This window comes from Pangasianodon hypophthalmus, chromosome 28 (assembly GCF_027358585.1).
Source record: "Pangasianodon hypophthalmus isolate fPanHyp1 chromosome 28, fPanHyp1.pri, whole genome shotgun sequence".
In the NCBI taxonomy this organism is placed as follows: Eukaryota; Metazoa; Chordata; class Actinopteri; order Siluriformes; family Pangasiidae; genus Pangasianodon; species Pangasianodon hypophthalmus.
Genome location: NC_069737.1, coordinates 14,325,190 through 14,342,349, shown reverse-complemented (window position 1 = coordinate 14,342,349; position 17,160 = coordinate 14,325,190). Strand labels below are relative to the sequence as shown.

Genomic DNA, 17,160 nt, shown 5'->3' with positions numbered 1-17,160 from the left:
TGTCTCCATTTATACCTCAGCAGATACACTTGTACATATCCTTCGCCTGTGAATAGTAAATAAAGCTTCAGTATCGACGTATTGAACGCTCTGAAAGCTTGTTATGGAATGACTGTACACACTGACTACCCATGTTCCAAACTCAGTGTGTCTCTCTCTCTCTCTCTCTCTCTCTCTCTCTCTCTCTCTCTCTCTCTCGCAGACGGAGGACTCCCCCAGTCCGAAACGCCAGCGGCTTTCGCAGCAGTCTGTGCTAGAGCTGGCCTCGGCCCCGCCCTCCACGCCTTCGCCGCCCATCAGACCGTGGGAGCTCCCGCCCAGTCGTAGACCACACCCCTATCCTCACTCACACTACCACTCGGAGCGCTGTCACACACCCGCCAGGCACAGACGCAGGTATGGTGATGTAGATTTTCATGAGGTGGTCTATGTTGAGATTGATAGTGATAGATGATGATGATGATGGTGATCTTCCTCTGTGGTGTGTCAGCCCTCCGGCGCGGCGTCAGCGTGCCCGGCGCGATCGCCTCTCTCGGCTCCATCACGGTTCCCCTGGCGGCCCCCAGGACGAGAACTACCGCCACCCTCCTCACCCTCACACACACCCTCTTCACTCGTACGGCCCCGCCGTGCCCCCTCACCCGCCGGCAGGCACCGACGAGCCCCGCGCCTTCCACCCTCCTGCTCTGTCGCCACGGTTACTGCATCCGCAGCAGCAAGGCACCGTGGTTATGGACCTCCACGAGCAGGTAACGTAGCGGTTATGCTGTGATGGTCAAAAATTTCATTATAGTGTGTGGTGTCAAATGATAAACAATCTCGTGTGTGTGTGTGTGTGTGTCGTAGCTTCCTCAGGGTACAGTCCCCGTATCGTACACCGTGTCTCCGGTGGCAGCCCACGCCCTCCCGCCTCCTCTCTGTACGGGACAGCATATCCCAGCATGCTCCTCTCAGCAGCAGGTCCCCGCCTGCTCAGTGGTCTTCAGCAGCCAGCAGCACTACCCTGTCTGCCCACCTCCGGTGCGTGTGTGTGTGTGTGCGTGTGCGTGCGCGTGCGCATGTGTATTTTGAGGCAGTGTATGAGCATCACATTCATTACACTCTGCTGCCCCCTTGTGTTCAAAGCAGAGAACTCCAGGCTTGATGTACTTTTTCTTAATTTCTGTTTGTTGTATATAAAAATGTGTTAAAATATTAAACATTTTTCCATTTCCTTTCCTTTAGATGCTGCCTGCGTGTTCGGTGCAGCACTTACCCGTGCCGTACGCGTTTCCGTCACTGCTTTCCAGCGATTCGGCCTTCCTACTCCACCCGCCACACCACCTCTCGCACCATCACCACCCGCCTCACCTGGCCCCGCCCACACACTTCCTGCCCTTCCAGACACAACAGTCAAGATCAGTAAGTACACACAAGAACAGACGTTTATATATATATATATATATTAGATGTTAGCATATATTAGAGCACGCACAGTATAGTTTGATTTGTCACTTATAAGTTGTCTGGTGTGTGCGTGTGTGTGCGTGTGTGTGCGTGTGTGTGCGTGTGTGTGCGTGTGTGTGCGTGTGTGTGCGTGTGTGTGTAGCCACTACAGAGGATTGAGAATGAGGTGGAGCTGCTCGGAGATCACCTGCCAGTAGGAGGCAGCTTTAACTACGCCCACTCGGGCCACCCCAGCCCCCTGCCTCCGTCCACACCGTTGCAGTTCCTCTCTCACGATCCCCTGCCACAGGAGCTCTTCGGAGTGGTGAGTATTTTTCTGACTCCTTAACCCACAAGGAGATATTCATGAATCTGAAAAATGATTCTGCGGAACTGATAGCGACATCGTCTCTCCTTTCGTTCCGCGCAGCCGTATCCACACTTCATGCCTCGACGCCTCACGGGTCGGCGCTATCGTTCGCAGCAAGCCGTGGCGCCGCCCACGTATCATCCCAGCCTCCTTCCATACTTCCTGTGAGTTTTGGAGAAAAAATATTAAGCTATATTTCCAGGACGTGTATGGAGGATAAATATGATAATATGGCTTCTTTCTCTGTGTAGATCTGTTCTTCCAGTGCAGCCTACAGCAGTGGGGCCTGCTATCAGCTTAGAGCTGGACGTCGATGATGGAGAAGTGGAGAATTACGAGGTGAATTATCATTTACAATGAGCTACAAACCTTCTGTGCATCTAAAGCTATCTCCACTAGGGGGCAGGTTAGAGCTGAAACATTTGTATGGCAGGTTTCCATAGTGATTCACTGCCAGCTATTCTGGGACACACTTTTGTCTCTGTGCAGCAGCGTGGAGCACAAACACACAGACATAAACAGACTCTGTCCTTTATAACACTTTTCTCCATGGCCATGAGCTGTGTCTCAGATCATCTACTGCATCTAAAAACATTTACTGATCTAGAAGGTCTAAGAAGAATGTCTTTTTTCATCGGTTTATAGACTATATGATGGTTTTTTTTATTCAAATATAAGGGTTAACTTTTGTAACATCAACACACACTCGGCAGCCATGTTGTGTACAGTAGCTAAAATCAAGTATAACCCTGATCTTAGGAAATGTGTATTTTATGGGATTTTGTTTCATACATAAGCAGCTAAATATATCTATTTATGGCCTTCTTACACCAATGTTTTTTATTATTTCCTTTAATCTAATGTTTGTGTGTGTGTGTGTGTGTGTGTGTGTGTGTTTAGGCTCTGTTGAACCTCGCCGAACGTCTCGGGGAAGCCAAACCACGCGGCCTGACAAAAGCTGACATCGAACAGCTGCCTTCCTACAGATTCAACCCCAGCAACCACCAGTCCGAGCAAACCCTGTGAGCAAAACACACACACACACACACACACACACACACACACACACACACACAGAGCACAGAGTCATGATCATTCTGAACAGCAGTAGTAGTGATGGGGGTATGACTAGATGACTAATTGAGCTACTGTTGAACAGAATACACAGCGAGGGTGTTGGGCTGCAGTAGTGAAGCGAAGGGTGCCAATAATATCGGAGTGCAAACTTTAAAGATGTTAAAATGCAGATTTGTGCAACAAGAGGTTTTCTGCTGCTCATCTGAAGCTCAGATGGCATTCTGTTGAGCCTATAGTGCACTGTACAGGTCCTGTTGTCTTGTACCCTATGTAGTGAGCACTGGTAGTGAATAAGACGAGATTTTGGATTTAAATGTGTTTATGAAAGGATCCTTGTACAACAAAGCAATTTTAGATTATTAATTAATTACTGGTATTAGATAATGTAAAGAAAATTCATTTAAGCAATACCACTTCGATAACGTAAAAAAAGTTTTTGAATCAGTAAAAAATGGATTGCTTTAATATTAAATATTGATGTCATGTTGTGTAACAGACCAGCATAATGAAAAAAATTTAGAATTTAGTTTAGCTCTTTTTAACCTGTGTGTGTGTGTGTGTGTGTGTGTGTGTGTGTGTGTGTGTGTGTGTTTCAGGTGTGTGGTGTGCATGTGTGACTTCGAGTCCCGACAGCTGCTCCGAGTCCTGCCCTGCAATCACGAATTCCACGCCAAGTGTGTCGACAAATGGCTCAAGGTGTGTGTGTGTGTGTGTGTACATCAAAGCCTGCACATTATTATAAATAAAAGATTCTCTTCTGCTCTGGTTGGTGGTATCGATTTGACCTTTGACCTGATCTCTCTCCCCGCCGCAGGCTAACAGAACCTGCCCTATCTGCCGAGCCGATGCCTCCGAAGTCCAGCGTGATTCCGAGTGACCGATCCCGACCCGTTTCAATCCTGCCCCATCTCACACACACACACACACACACACACACACACACACACACACAGACACACACACACTGCATACACATGCTCGCATACACACCCCGTCCCACCAGTTTCCCCTGGACTTTTTCTCCATCTCAACACACTGGACTTCCTTTGAGAATTATACACACACACACACACACACACTTTTTTTTTTTTTTTTTTTTTTTTTCTTATTCTTAACAGTAAAAGTTCTGTGACTAGCTCTTGCATCACATTGTCGTTCTTTTAAAAAGCAAGCACAGATGACTGAACACACACACACACACACACACACACACACACACCCGCACAATCCAAGAATCCAAAGACGGTTCTCTGTTCAAATTCGGACACACCATCACTGCCATTTCTCTCATCTTTATTCTTTTATTTGTATATTTTATTTTCTTCAGGTGGGTACAGGGTGGCCGAGGTCATCATTTTGCGATTTGGAGTGTGTGTGTGTGTGTGTGTGTGTGTGTGTGTGTGTACTAACATTCCCGAGCGTGTGAATTTAGCTTGTATGAGGAAGCGAATGCCATGCTGTGTGCATGTCCTTTCCCCCCAGCCTTTTTCTTTATGAATAAAAATATTGCATATAAATGTATGTATGTATCAATATAGAGGGACAGAATAACACAAAAAAAAGAAATTGTGTTCTTTTCTTCCAAAAGTGAGGAAAAAAATTATCTATATATTTAGATGGGTGGGGTTTGCTCAATTATGATCTAGCAGTCTTATAGAATTGGAATACTGTGAGCTTTTGTGTGTGTGTGTGTGTGTGAGAGAGAGAGAGTGTGTTGGCACACGTGTGTGTCGGTGTATCTTTTGGTTACTCGTGTGTTATTTATCCTGTATGTGTGGTACAGAACACTGGCTTCCCGGTCTCACGTCTGCTCTCGTCTCTCATTGGCTGCAAATGCTCGCGTGTGATTGGTCAGGAGGCGCCTTAAGAGCAGAATTTTATTTTTATTGGCTCTCCTGCCTTAAGAGTCCGTTTTTCTTTCTTTTCAAACACCCCACCGTTATCCTGGAAAAAGGATGTAGTCTTCCTTCCATAGCAGTCTTTATTATTTATTGTTTTATATTTTTCATTTTCATTTTTTTTTTTTAAAAAGAAAAAGAACCTCTATCGTTTTGGCAGGTTATTGTCACACATTTCCACGTAGCATTTTGAGGAAGAGAGAAACCTTAATGGCGAGCTTGAGGACGAAGTCGTTTATCATCCATTCACGACACGAAGACCTCGTTGTCGATGGCGATCCCATCTTCATTGCTAAAAACGCCTGTTAGCATTATCTTACGCATTAAGAATGTAGCTCTCATTCAGTTTGTCATTTCTTTCATATGTAACTATAAACTTTAAACTCCTTGCACAAAAACACATCGTTTTTTTTGTTTGTTTGTTTTGTTCAGAGTGATCAAACAACCCCGCCCTCAAGCTCTTTCCAGTTTCCTGGATTCATTCCGGCTTGTTAGGTTTGTCGAAAGGTGCTCTTTTAAACAAAATGCACCACAGCCCAGAGATTTTGCCCAACAATTTTTCAAAATGGAGTCAATCAGCCAAGAGATATTTGCTGTTCCACCTACTTCTTTAGTTTTCCACTGGAGCCTTTAGACCTTGCGAGGTGGAATTGGAACTGCTAAGGGTTGCTGCATCACAGACGCCTACAATTGGCTAGTGTCGCTGTGATGGACAGGGGAGAGAGTAGGTCCCTCCCACTCGGAGAGCACGGCCAGTTTTGCTCTCTTGGACCTCCGGCCCACGGATGTCTGTGGCACCTTCGTTCGATCTCACGATCTTCTAACGTGTATCTTCATGGTTACGTTTTGAAAAAAACGGAAGTTGTTTGAGGAAAAACTTTTTCTTCAAGATTTGTCTTGTAGCTCGAATGCAAAACTAAAGAGTCAGGAAAAATCTCAACTGATTGACTACATTCGGTGAAAAATTAGCTTGTTTGCCAAACCGCTTCTTTAAGATCAAGTTAAAGTGGAGAAATTGGGAGAGAGAAACAGATGTACACTTTCATTTTGATTTCATGCTCAGCACTACATCATTCAGCACTTAGCAACGTTTACGAAAATTTGCAGTTCAACTTTCTCACATCATTATAAAGGTAAAATCAGGTAGCACAGGGGTGTGTGTGTGTGTGTGTGTGTGTGTGTGTGTGTGTTAGAACGGCACGTTTTTAGAATTATGCATTATTCCCTGTTCATCACATTTTATTATAAAAGTAACACACAATAAACTAGTTTCCTTTCCCAGTCTCTCTCTCTCTCATATGTCTCTGATCCTCTGTGTGTGTAATAACCTGCCATAGACGCTTCATAGGATTATCATAACCATAACCATCCCTGCCTCGACCTGGGTATGTGTGCGCCAGTGAAAGTGTGAGCGAAGTGTAATAAACGGTTACATCGTTAAGCTCTCGTAGCTCGCAAACCCGTAGTGTCTTAACTGCAGATGCCTTTCAGCCGTTCTCCAGCATCGTCCAGTTCAGCGTCATGTATCGCGCCGCATCGTATCGCTGATACACTGATCGCAACATCACAATATTCCTCTCGTTTGTCTTGGATCACTTTACTAAACCCGACGTTTTACTTTATAATGTATGTATTTTCCCTCCTGCTTGGTACAATAGCAGTTACCTCATTTTTACTATTTATGGTGTTCTTTTTTTTTTTTCTTTTTTTTATTTTTTGCTAAACGAATATGAGAGCTTCTGATCCTTTTTTTTTTTTTTAATGGGTTTTAATTTGTTTTCCATTAAAAATACAATTGTATCGTTTAACATGTAGTTTCTTATGTATAATATCTGTAACCAAAATCATTTGAAGGCTTGATATAAAAATTTTTAACAAACATTTGTACATTTTCTATGAGAGTTATTACTAGTAACGCTTTACTAAGTAGTGCAATGATTTTGTTTTTGTTTTTTTGTTTTTTCCTCTCTGACCCCGATTCCCAGTCTTTTGGATTTCAAAGGGTGGTTCAGTAATAAATGTATAATGTTCTCTTCCACAAACTGACTTTTTTTTCTTCTCTGAGGTTCAATTTCCATTATAATGAATCGAGGGCATACAGCTGCTACGTGAGAGATACATCTATACAAGCAAAAAGCTGTAATTCTCTCCAGGGCAGGTATCAAAAATTATTAATTGATAGGCATAAAACCAGTATTTTGTAGAAATAATTTCACTTATTTAAATGAAGAGACCTGTAAATAAAACGACCTAAAGTCCCTGTGTTTTAGCTCAAAATAATTTTTGCATGTTATTGTTTTTATATATTAATTTTTGTAATTTCAGTTATGACCAGCAGGGGGCGACATGATACACCGTTAAAGCTTCTGTGCTTTTCATCGTTACAGAATTTCTGTCTCAGTAAGATGAACCTGCACACTGTACTCACTATGTTAATAATTTGAAAAGGACAAACAGTCGGTCAAGGCAATTGGTTACAACTTTCAAGTCAATGCAAAGGCTTCGTTAGTTCTACTGAAGGGTGGGAAGAAGAACTTCACCAGGTTCACGTGACCTCACAGTTCTGGAGTGTAAATTGCTTTGAAAGCATTGGGGTAAACTTTGTAAATAAATGATAGATGCACACTTCCCTTTATATCCTGCATGATATTAGAACAAGGTCTACACCTGAGGTCCACAGACACTCTCTTATCACTGCTAGACATTTCAAAATGATCTGAATGACTGAAAATATTCAGTCTAATGAAGAGAATTGTACAACATTTAGTGCACACAGCTGAAACATACATTGTGCTATCTACATACATTTCTCCAGTTATATTGTTTTAGCTTCACTTTGATTTTAGATTCAATAATTTTGCCTCATATCTGCAGCTGGGCAGCTCCATAGCAGGTCTCATTGAGCCCAGTGCTGCAGCTCCATCAAAGACCTCATTTGGCCATATGGTGCAGCACAACCACAGGCCTCATTGGGTGTCATGGCACAGCTCCATCACAGGGCTTATTGGGCCCCATGGTGCAGCTTGTCCATAGGCCTAATTAAGCCAAAAGCACAACTACACCCTAGGCCTTATTGGGTCCAGTGGAGCAGCAGGTTTTATTAGGGCCCATTGCACAGCTCCACCACAGATGTCGCTGCATGAAATTGACTGGTGACTCCATCACAGGCCTCATTTGGCCCAGAAGAGCAGGTCTACCACAGGTTTCCTTGGGCCCACTGGAGCAGTTCCACCCTAGTTCTCTTTGGGTCCACCAGCACAGCTCCACCACAGGCTTCACTGGGGCCAACAGATCTGCTTCACCACAGGTCTCAGTGCTTGAAATGATGAAACTTGAAACTGGTGTTGTGTTATGAATGATTTACAAATTATCTTATTATTCCCAAAAGTGCAGCTCCATCCAGGCCTCACTGGGCCCCATGACGCAGCTCCAACATGGGTCTCATTGGGCCCCACGATGCAGCACTACCACAGACACTACTGGAGTCTATGATGCAGCTCCACCACAGGCCTCACTAGACCTTTGGCAGAGCTTAATTTTTGGCTTTCCTTTTCCACATTGCTGCCATCTGAAGCTTTACACATGAGAACAGTTTTATAAACTCAGACTGCTCAGCTTTTCTTTTTCCAAAAAGCTTTTTAAAGATTAAATATTAAGTACTCGGGCACCTCTCTCTCTGCACACTATGCTTTTCTCTTAGAAAAAGTGGCCTCAACATATACACTGCTTTTCTGTTCTGTCTGATTAGCTGATGGCCATCACAGCCAGCAGAGGCTAATTTTAACCATGTTTAAAACCACATAAAGGGCACAAGATGTAGTGTAATTAGGTCAGATTGACTCATAAACTGCCCTCAAACATTTTAATAATATGTGGAATAAAGGTTTGCATCATTATTTTACAGCAGTGCTTAATCAAATGACTTGAAGTTGTCCGAGCAGGCCATAAAGCAGCTTAAACATTGAAATCGATTTATCATGATGCAGCTCTACCACAAGTTCATCGTTCTACTCTGACTATTTTCTGAACAGCTGTATCTACACCATATACTGTAGATTTGCTCATATTGATTAGCTTAAGGTCATTTTAGGCAGAAGTCCTTCAGGCTGTAAAACCTAAGCTCATTTTAGCCATGTTTAAAACAACACAAGAGCCACATGACATAATTAGGTCATACTGACTCTAAAAGGGACCTTGGGAGCTCACCAGGCTCTAGACTTATTTGCATTTGGAGGGAAAAGTGAAGGAAATAACCTTGGATGAAACTCTTGAAAGCATCTATGATTAGAGAGAGGAAGAGAGATGCACGTTTTGATGTTACAGGTAGCGAGATACTAGTAGAGCTTCTGATAAATTAGCCATTAACGTAAATTATTTACGTTAGTTCAGCACTGTGCTAAAAGTTAGCCACCTAACACATTTTTTTAGCTGTTGCTATCTGACTTTGCAAAATGAGACAAGTTAGCTAGAGCTTCTCAAGATGAAAAGAAACTCTAGTGATGTCATGTGATGAAGTTTACGATTGGCTGAACATACAGTATTTACCATAAGCTCTGCCCTATTTGACCCAAGAATACCTTTTATTTGGTGCACTCGGGATGTACGAACTCTGCAGAGATTCCTCTTACATAACCATTTCCCCAAGAATATTGCTCAAATCTACACACTGCTGCATGAATTCACTGCTTCATATTTTATTCATGAATGGCTCGCCCAGTCTAAGAGACAACCACTTCACTAGAAAACGCAAGTTTTAACCATGGCTTCAGGATATTTTGAAACTTTTCAGTCAGGTCCAGTTTGGAGAAAATCTGTTGTATGTTCTATAGCATGATAAAACATTTTCAGGCTGTACCCTGCAAAAACATCTGCTTTTGAGACGGTAGTGTAGACTGTGTGCAAGGAAGTGAGACAGTGTGTGCGTGTGTGTGTGTGTGTGTGTGTGTGTGTGTGTGTAGAGGGATTCTCTAGTGTCCAGCTTATGTAATCCGTCCCCAAACCCGAAAGCAGCAGATGCAGACACAATACTGTAAAAAACTGTAGCTAACATAATGTAACAAGTATATAAATTCCTGCATAGGGCGTAGGGAACAACTCAGCTATAAGTCATTATCCTTTTTTTAAGAAAGTGTCTGATGTAGCACATTGTGTTTGCATCTTCAACAAAAAGTCACCAAGTCTTTGGCTGTTCTCTTTTCACATTGGGCCTCATTTATCAGGCTGGATACAAATGGATTTATCTGTAAATCACTCACAGGAGCTTTTACACAAGAAATTTGGTATTCGTGAAAATCCCGTAGATTCGGAAAACCAAAGACTTGCTCATGTAAACCTTGACGTGATCAATTTCAAATCATATAATTCCTGATGAGTTACTGCACTTTATGTACAGATTATTGTCAAGGTTAAATAGTGTTTTACTTTTTGTGAAATTTTGTGAAACTATTTTTTTTATATTTTGGGAAACAGAACATCAGAAAAAATATTGGCAGAGAGAGAGAGTGAGAGAGAAAAGAGAGATGCTAATTAAATATAACTCCACCCAAGGCTATTGTACTGAGCTCATATGTCACTGAGACAGAGAGACGATCTCAGCTTATATAAGGACACCGTATTCCTCTCTGTGACTACAAGACTGGGCTTTTTACCAGCCTGATCCCAGCCAGCCCCACACACACACACACACAGAGCGTCTCTCAGTCAGTTTCAGTTTAATGGGCTTTGCTACTATAAAACTGCTTAACATGCAATGTTCCCAAAGCAATTACAAGATATGCAGCAATAGTAACAGCAGCAAAAAGAAATATTGAAGCATGTTTCCTTGATTAGGGTGCTGTTTGTGTCCCAGTGATTTTACATTTACAAATGCTGTATGCATGTAAAGGTTAAAGACATTTTAAGTGCATGGTTCAGAGCATTTTGTCTATCCCAGCCCACTAACTACACCTTTCCTTAAAATCTAATCATTAAAATACCTGACTCAGCCCTGTTACAGTGTCACCTCCGTGAAATATGGGGAACATTCCACAAGTCATGTTCAACATCGTCATCCAAATTTCCTGGAGATCGTGGAAAGAAGAAGAGTACATTCTCCTGTTCTTTTTGTCTTTATTTTCAGTGATATTGTCATATTGACTGACGAGGTCACTTGGAAAGTGAAATACTCCTACTCAAATTATTGACTGAAAGTAAATTATTAATTTAAAAAAATTAAATCATTAGAATGTCCGTAATGTTCTTATGCCATCAGCATAGATGCTAGTTAAACACATTTTGTACATTTCCTAATTCCATGCTAAAAAACGTAACACTGTTACTCATTAAAGAGGAAAATACAGTCTTTATCAGCAAAGAAACCTTGTAAAAATGTTAGCAAGCTGGATGTTAAGTTAGCTGAATGCCTGTCTGCCCTGGTGGCACAATATTGACCAAATGGACAAAATTACATTGGCCCAACGGAATGGCTGGTGTTGACCCAATGGTGGCAAGATGGATTTAGAGGCTGAAATTCTGTCTGCCCTGGTGGCCCAACACTGCCCCATCTGACAAAATGATGTTGGCACAGCTGTGGTCCAGTGGAATGGCTGATGTTGGCCCAATGTTGGCAAGGTGGATTTAAAGGTGGCCTAAAGTCTGGTGGCCCAACATTGACCCAATGTTGGCACCCAATCAAATGGCTGATGTCGGCCCAATGTTGGCAAGTTGGATTAAAAGGTGGCTAAAAGTCGGTCAACCCTGGTGGCCCAACACTGACCCAAAGGACAAAAATATATTGGCACATCTTTGGCCCAGTTAAAATGGCTGGTCCTGGTGGCCCAATGTTGGCACCTAACCTTACCCCAGACATATGGCTGATGTTGGCATGGTGGATATAAACTAACCGTTGGCAAGGTGGATATAAACGTGGGTAAAAGTCCGTCAGTCTTGGTGGCCCAGTTAAATGGCTGACGTTGGCCCTAGTGGGCCAACCGTTGGCACCCAAATGGCTGTTACAGAAGTTCCAGACTACAGGGAAACCTTTGTTTCTTGAGATGTGTAACACATTTTCTGAAAGTTTAAATGCATATGTTCTTCAATTCTTCGAGTTTAATTTTTGAGAATGGCGACACAATGTTATCATACAAGCGTTATAAAGCGCTTTAAATTATTACATATATTTGATTATTGAATGAAAATTTTGATTATTGCATTATATTAAATATGAAGAAAATATTTGAATAAAAGATACTTTTACCTTCTTATGATCTGAGAACTGTCCTAATGGGCGTGGTTTAATATTCTAATGAGCTCCTTTATATTAGAAAAGCGTCTGGATTTTTATCCTGAACAAGAAAGAACACAGTAGAAGAAAAATCTCCCCGTGGTCTCAAGTTGAAATGAAGTGTGTGTGTGTGAGAGAGATTCAATGAAACGTAGCACTCTGCTAAAGTGATTTGTGATGTTGAGAACACACTTTTCTGACCCAATCACGTCTCATCTCTTTTTCATGCCCTGGCACATACACACACACACACACACACACACACACACATATTTGGGTCTTTTGGTTTTTAGAACATGCATCTGAAGGTGAGTGAAAGAAATTTGTTGGTCAGAGAAAATGCAGACATTCACAATACATACCTATTATATCTACATATATCTGCTATAGCTACATATCCAGTATCTTTGGCTGGATATTGTATAATTCGATGTTTCACTCTCTCAGACACACACATATGCTAGCTGCATAAATAAATAAGGAATGAAAAACCTCATAAAATGCTCAAATATTAAGCATTAATAAAGATCTAATGCAAGCTTTGAATGTTTTCCTCTTTTTCTGTCTTTTTTTCCCTCCGTTTTCCCTCCAAACACACCGTTTTGCAGCTGTTTATGCAAATCACTCCTTTTAATCGAAGTCCTTGAGTTCATGATGAGCTCAGATGTGATTGATCCACTCACAACTGCCTTTGAATCCTCCATCAAACAGAGCTGTTATGAATAGTAATAAACTCATTAGGCTAACAAGCTTCGTTTAGAGCTTTTGAGTCTTAATTGGCCCTTTGATCTAAGAGATCAGACTCCTTACTGTGATGCAGAGCGTTGATGTGTGTTTTGCTCAAGAGGTTAAGAGGTGCTTCTGTAAAAATGTGTTCTTTAGTTCTGCATGAAGCCATAAAATCACATTCAAAGGTACCGGTTTTATTTTTATTTTTACTACTCAACCAGTGAATTTGACAAAAAAAACTTGACTATTTGTCTTTTCCATGGTTAAAGCAAAAACTGATTCAGGACTTCACTATTTTTGGCTATAAATATTAAATTCTGATAACAGCAAAGAACGCATGAAAATGGTTATCAATTAACAGCCTTAACACAGGCTACTTACAAATTACATTTCCAGCCTCAATGCTCTTTTTAGGTTACACTGTTAACAATAAAAACAAATAATATTGTGCTATAAGTCTTAAAATGCACTCGTGTGAATGAGCTCAGCTGAAAAGGTTGATTCTGGAACTGAGAGCGCGCAGCATGGAAGCTCATGTCCATCAACAGAGACCTCTTTATAGAGTATTAATTGACTAATCTACACAACCTCTAGTGCTCAATACACACTTTAATGTAAGCATACGTTTATCAGATTCTTTTTCTTCTTCTAGTTGCCATATAAGTTTACTTCCTTTTCTTCCATCCACCTCCCTGTTTTTCCTCATCTCTCCATCATATGTTTCTGAACTTTCCCAAAACAGAACTGAACCCTTTGTATGTGAATAAAATGTAGTCAAGCGGATTGTTGATGGTTTGATGGAATGATTCTGGATTTTCGTGCTCTTTTCAGTTTGGCTCTCTGACATTAACGCTGACTGAAGAGAAGTCCTCCAAGCGTCTTTCCGTTGTATAATCTTATAACTTATTCTTGAATAAACACAACATGCAGTAAACAGAGTGCGACCTTAATGCTGAAAGCATGTGGCAGGGCATTCACACTGACTGAACACTGAATTTCAATTTTCCCCATTCTCAACTCTTCCCATTGGCCAAGAGACAGCAAATTAGCATATGACCTTGGGCTGAGCCAATGAGATGCCGGACTTTGCCGACTTCCCTTCATCCTTTCCCCTCGGGTTAGTATTAAGAGTTCAGGGAAGAGTTCTGTTACTTTATCAATTCAAGTGAAGTTCATTAGACGAGCCCCTGGAGGTGGAGGGTGAAGGGTTCGCGTCAATGTGGCTGAAGACAGGAGCAGGACTGGGCCAGAAAGGAGAAGGAATATGGGAAAGAGAGAAAAACAAGAGCCTGACAGTAAAGAAGAGAGAAAGAAAGAGGAATACAATTTAAAAATGCTGTTCTTATTACTAAAGACAACAGTTTCTTATTCTCCTGGTATCTCTTTATCTACTTGCATGTGTCTCTCTTCCTGTCATTCTCTCTATCCTCCTCTCCCATCTGTATCTCTCTCACTTTCTCCCTACCTGTGTCTCTCTCTCCCCTTGTGTCTCTCTCCTTCTCTCTGCTTGTATCTCTCTCTCTCTCCCGGTATCTCTCTTTCCCTGTATCGCTCTCTCTTTCTCTCTTCCTGTATCTCTCTCGGTACCTCTCAATCCCTGTATCTCTCTGTATTTCTTGCTGTATTTTTTTCTTTCTCTCTCTCTCTCTCTCTCTCCCCTGTATCTCTCCCTGCATCTCTCTCGCTTTCTTTCTCCCTGTATCTCTTTCTGTCACTCTTTCTCTCCCTGTGTGTCTCTTTCAGCCTTTAACACTTTCTCCCCCTCTATCTCTCTCCCTGTATCTCTTTCTCCCTGTCTCTACCTCTTTCTGTATCTCTCTTTCCCTGTATCTCTCTCCCTGTGTGTCTTTCTCTCCACCTGTATCTCTCACTCCCCGTATCTCTCTCTTTAATTCTTCCTGTACAAAGCTCTCTTCCTCTTACTGTATCTCCCTCTTTCTCTCACCCTATATCTCTCTCTCTTTCTCTTTTCCAGTATCTCCTCCCTCGTTTTACAGGCTCTATAAAACTCTTTGTCTGACACTGACGGCTCCGTCCTAACCCCGTGCCACTCAGAAATGATTCACATGTCGTCCACTCCTCCCTTTATCGCCTCACATCCATCCAGACCTTCATTTAATCAATGGTCATCCCTCTATTCACCTTGGTGTATATCAGAGCTAAACTATTTCCCCCGTCACCACTATGGCAGGTTAATAATCTAAACACAGTGAGCGTATATCTCTGCTATAGCCTTAAAGAAAAAGCGTTCAGAATTTCACTTGTACGTTTGTACCGTAGGTTCATCTGGATGTCATTTCCGGAGGCTTCTAAAAGGTGTTGTGTTTTTGCTCAATTCACCAGTGTTTTCCCGGATAGTGTTCAGATTCACATTCATTCATGTGTACAGTTTAATTTTGTTAAGTTATTGATTCCATAACACTCCATTAACTCTAATAGAAAGCACTAATATTAAACAAATATGATTTTTAGTTGTATGGTACAGATCACATAGTGTAGAAAACACAAGTGCTGTGAAAGTCTTTAAAAAAGCATGTGAAAAGCACATTTGAAACTTTTTTAGAATTTTTTTATTGTGCATTCATCTTACCTCCAAAGCAGGAAATCGGAACTACATCATTTTTGAGTGGAGGAATAAAACATGGACGCCTCCATGTTCGCCTTTTGTTAGCACCAAGCTATCCAGCTAACTGTGATGAGTGAGGTATAGCCTATTTACCCCCTCAAAACAGCGAGTCAGATTTACCAAACGAATATGTCTGTATGGTGACTGATCTAAAGCAAATACATGTATATACAACATGTACAACTTATTTAAAGGTAAAGCAGGGCTACTTTGCATATTGTTCATGCTGTGAGCAGCCATTTTGATTTGACATCAACTCTACTATGAGCACAAAAGATTATTAAGCCTAGTTCCAGACATATTTACTCATTTCAAGCTTGAAATGGTCTTATATTAGCTTGAAATGAATAAATATATCTAGAAATAGGTCTCAGTTAAAAGGTTTTAATGGTGGCACAGCAATTTAAAAAAATATATAGAGACGGGACATTAGGATTTTAATTAAATTAAAATTTAAGAATTTAATGTTTTAAGATCTCAAACAGCTAAAGATAATTTCAGCAGGTTTTTTTTATTTTTATTTATTTATTTATTTATTTGCATTATCTTTAGATAAATGACGAAAAAAAAAAACAGTTCTTGAAGATTCAGCTCTCCCAGGTAATATAAGACTCTGATTACATCTCTACATATTGGTGTCATCCACAACACTGATGCGATCTTCTCTGACAGCACGGCTGGGAATTGTTATCCAATCCGTCTGTAATAATCCTTATTGGCTGCTTATTGGAGACAAATGCTTTCCTGCTTTTCAAAAATCCATGGCTTAGGCTTGAAATCTATTCTCGAGAAAAATAGAGAGATGTCTATCACTTACACCTCTGATCTATTAGGAGAGGATTCTCTATCATATAAAATGATGAGCTGACAGATATGGACAGAGACAGAAAGAGGGAAAGATGAGAATCTGCTGAATAATGCTTAACACACACACACACACACACACACACACAGAGCCATCTGCCTATGAGGGTCAGTCTGAGTCAAAACTCATGCTGCTTCAGACAAATCAAGCTAAAACTGATTTACTGTGGCAGGCAAGCCTGTGTGTGAGTGTGTGTCACTTCTTGGTCAAAAGTTTGTGCACCCCTGCTGGTAGAAGGTCATCATTTTTCGTGATTATTAATAATGAAGACTTTAACACTATGAAACAACATATGGAATTATGCAGTGACCACGAAAAAAGTGTTAATCAAATCAAAACTTTTTTACATTTTACATTTTTAACAGTATCTGCCGTGACGCTTTGCAGACTCGACATCTTCTCAAGCAGCTTCCTGAGGAGAAATTTCACAAATAACCCGAGTTCCTCACTGCTTCTTCTACGCTCTACGCTCTAAATTAAAAATACTTGTGTGTCAGAAAATAAGGCAAGATTAATTACAAAGAAATATATTTTGTTTCAGAAATAAATAATAAATGTATACATTAACTTTAACTTCATTATATTGTATATTAGGCTTTCGTTCCTAAGGATTTTATGTGTGTGTGTGTGTGTGTGTGTGTGTGTATTTGTGTATATGAATGCATCTATACTTGAGTACTAGCAAAAGGTCCTCGCAAGCCACTGAACATTTGGTTTCCACAAATACTAGGTGTGTGTATGTGTGTGTGTGTGTATGGTGTTTGTGTAAATTTGAAATTTGAAGTGGATATATGCTGAAGGTATATTGAATAAAAACAAAAGTGTCTGAATAGTTATTTCCACTCACACACCATATATATGTATTTGTAAATAATTACAGCTTATTTGACTTCTAATCTTCACAGGATT

At 41.1% G+C, this 17,160-nt stretch overlaps 1 protein-coding gene across 3 annotated transcripts in view; it reads left to right on the top strand.

Moving 5' to 3' along the window:
• Positions 1-6,651, top strand: part of rnf38 (ring finger protein 38) — a 29,795-nt gene extending 23,144 nt beyond the window's left edge. For all 3 annotated transcript variants that reach the window (XM_034301175.2, XM_053231005.1, XM_053231006.1), the window contains 10 exons: positions 203-396; positions 491-749; positions 847-1,020; positions 1,225-1,401; positions 1,589-1,750; positions 1,856-1,959; positions 2,047-2,134; positions 2,696-2,817; positions 3,469-3,568; positions 3,687-6,651. In XM_034301175.2, coding sequence (XP_034157066.2) covers positions 203-396; positions 491-749; positions 847-1,020; positions 1,225-1,401; positions 1,589-1,750; positions 1,856-1,959; positions 2,047-2,134; positions 2,696-2,817; positions 3,469-3,568; positions 3,687-3,749 — 1,443 coding nt within the window. In that variant the 3' untranslated portion in view covers positions 3,750-6,651. The remainder of the gene's footprint in view (positions 1-202; positions 397-490; positions 750-846; positions 1,021-1,224; positions 1,402-1,588; positions 1,751-1,855; positions 1,960-2,046; positions 2,135-2,695; positions 2,818-3,468; positions 3,569-3,686) is intronic.
• The last annotated feature ends 10,509 nt before the right edge of the window (positions 6,652-17,160 follow it).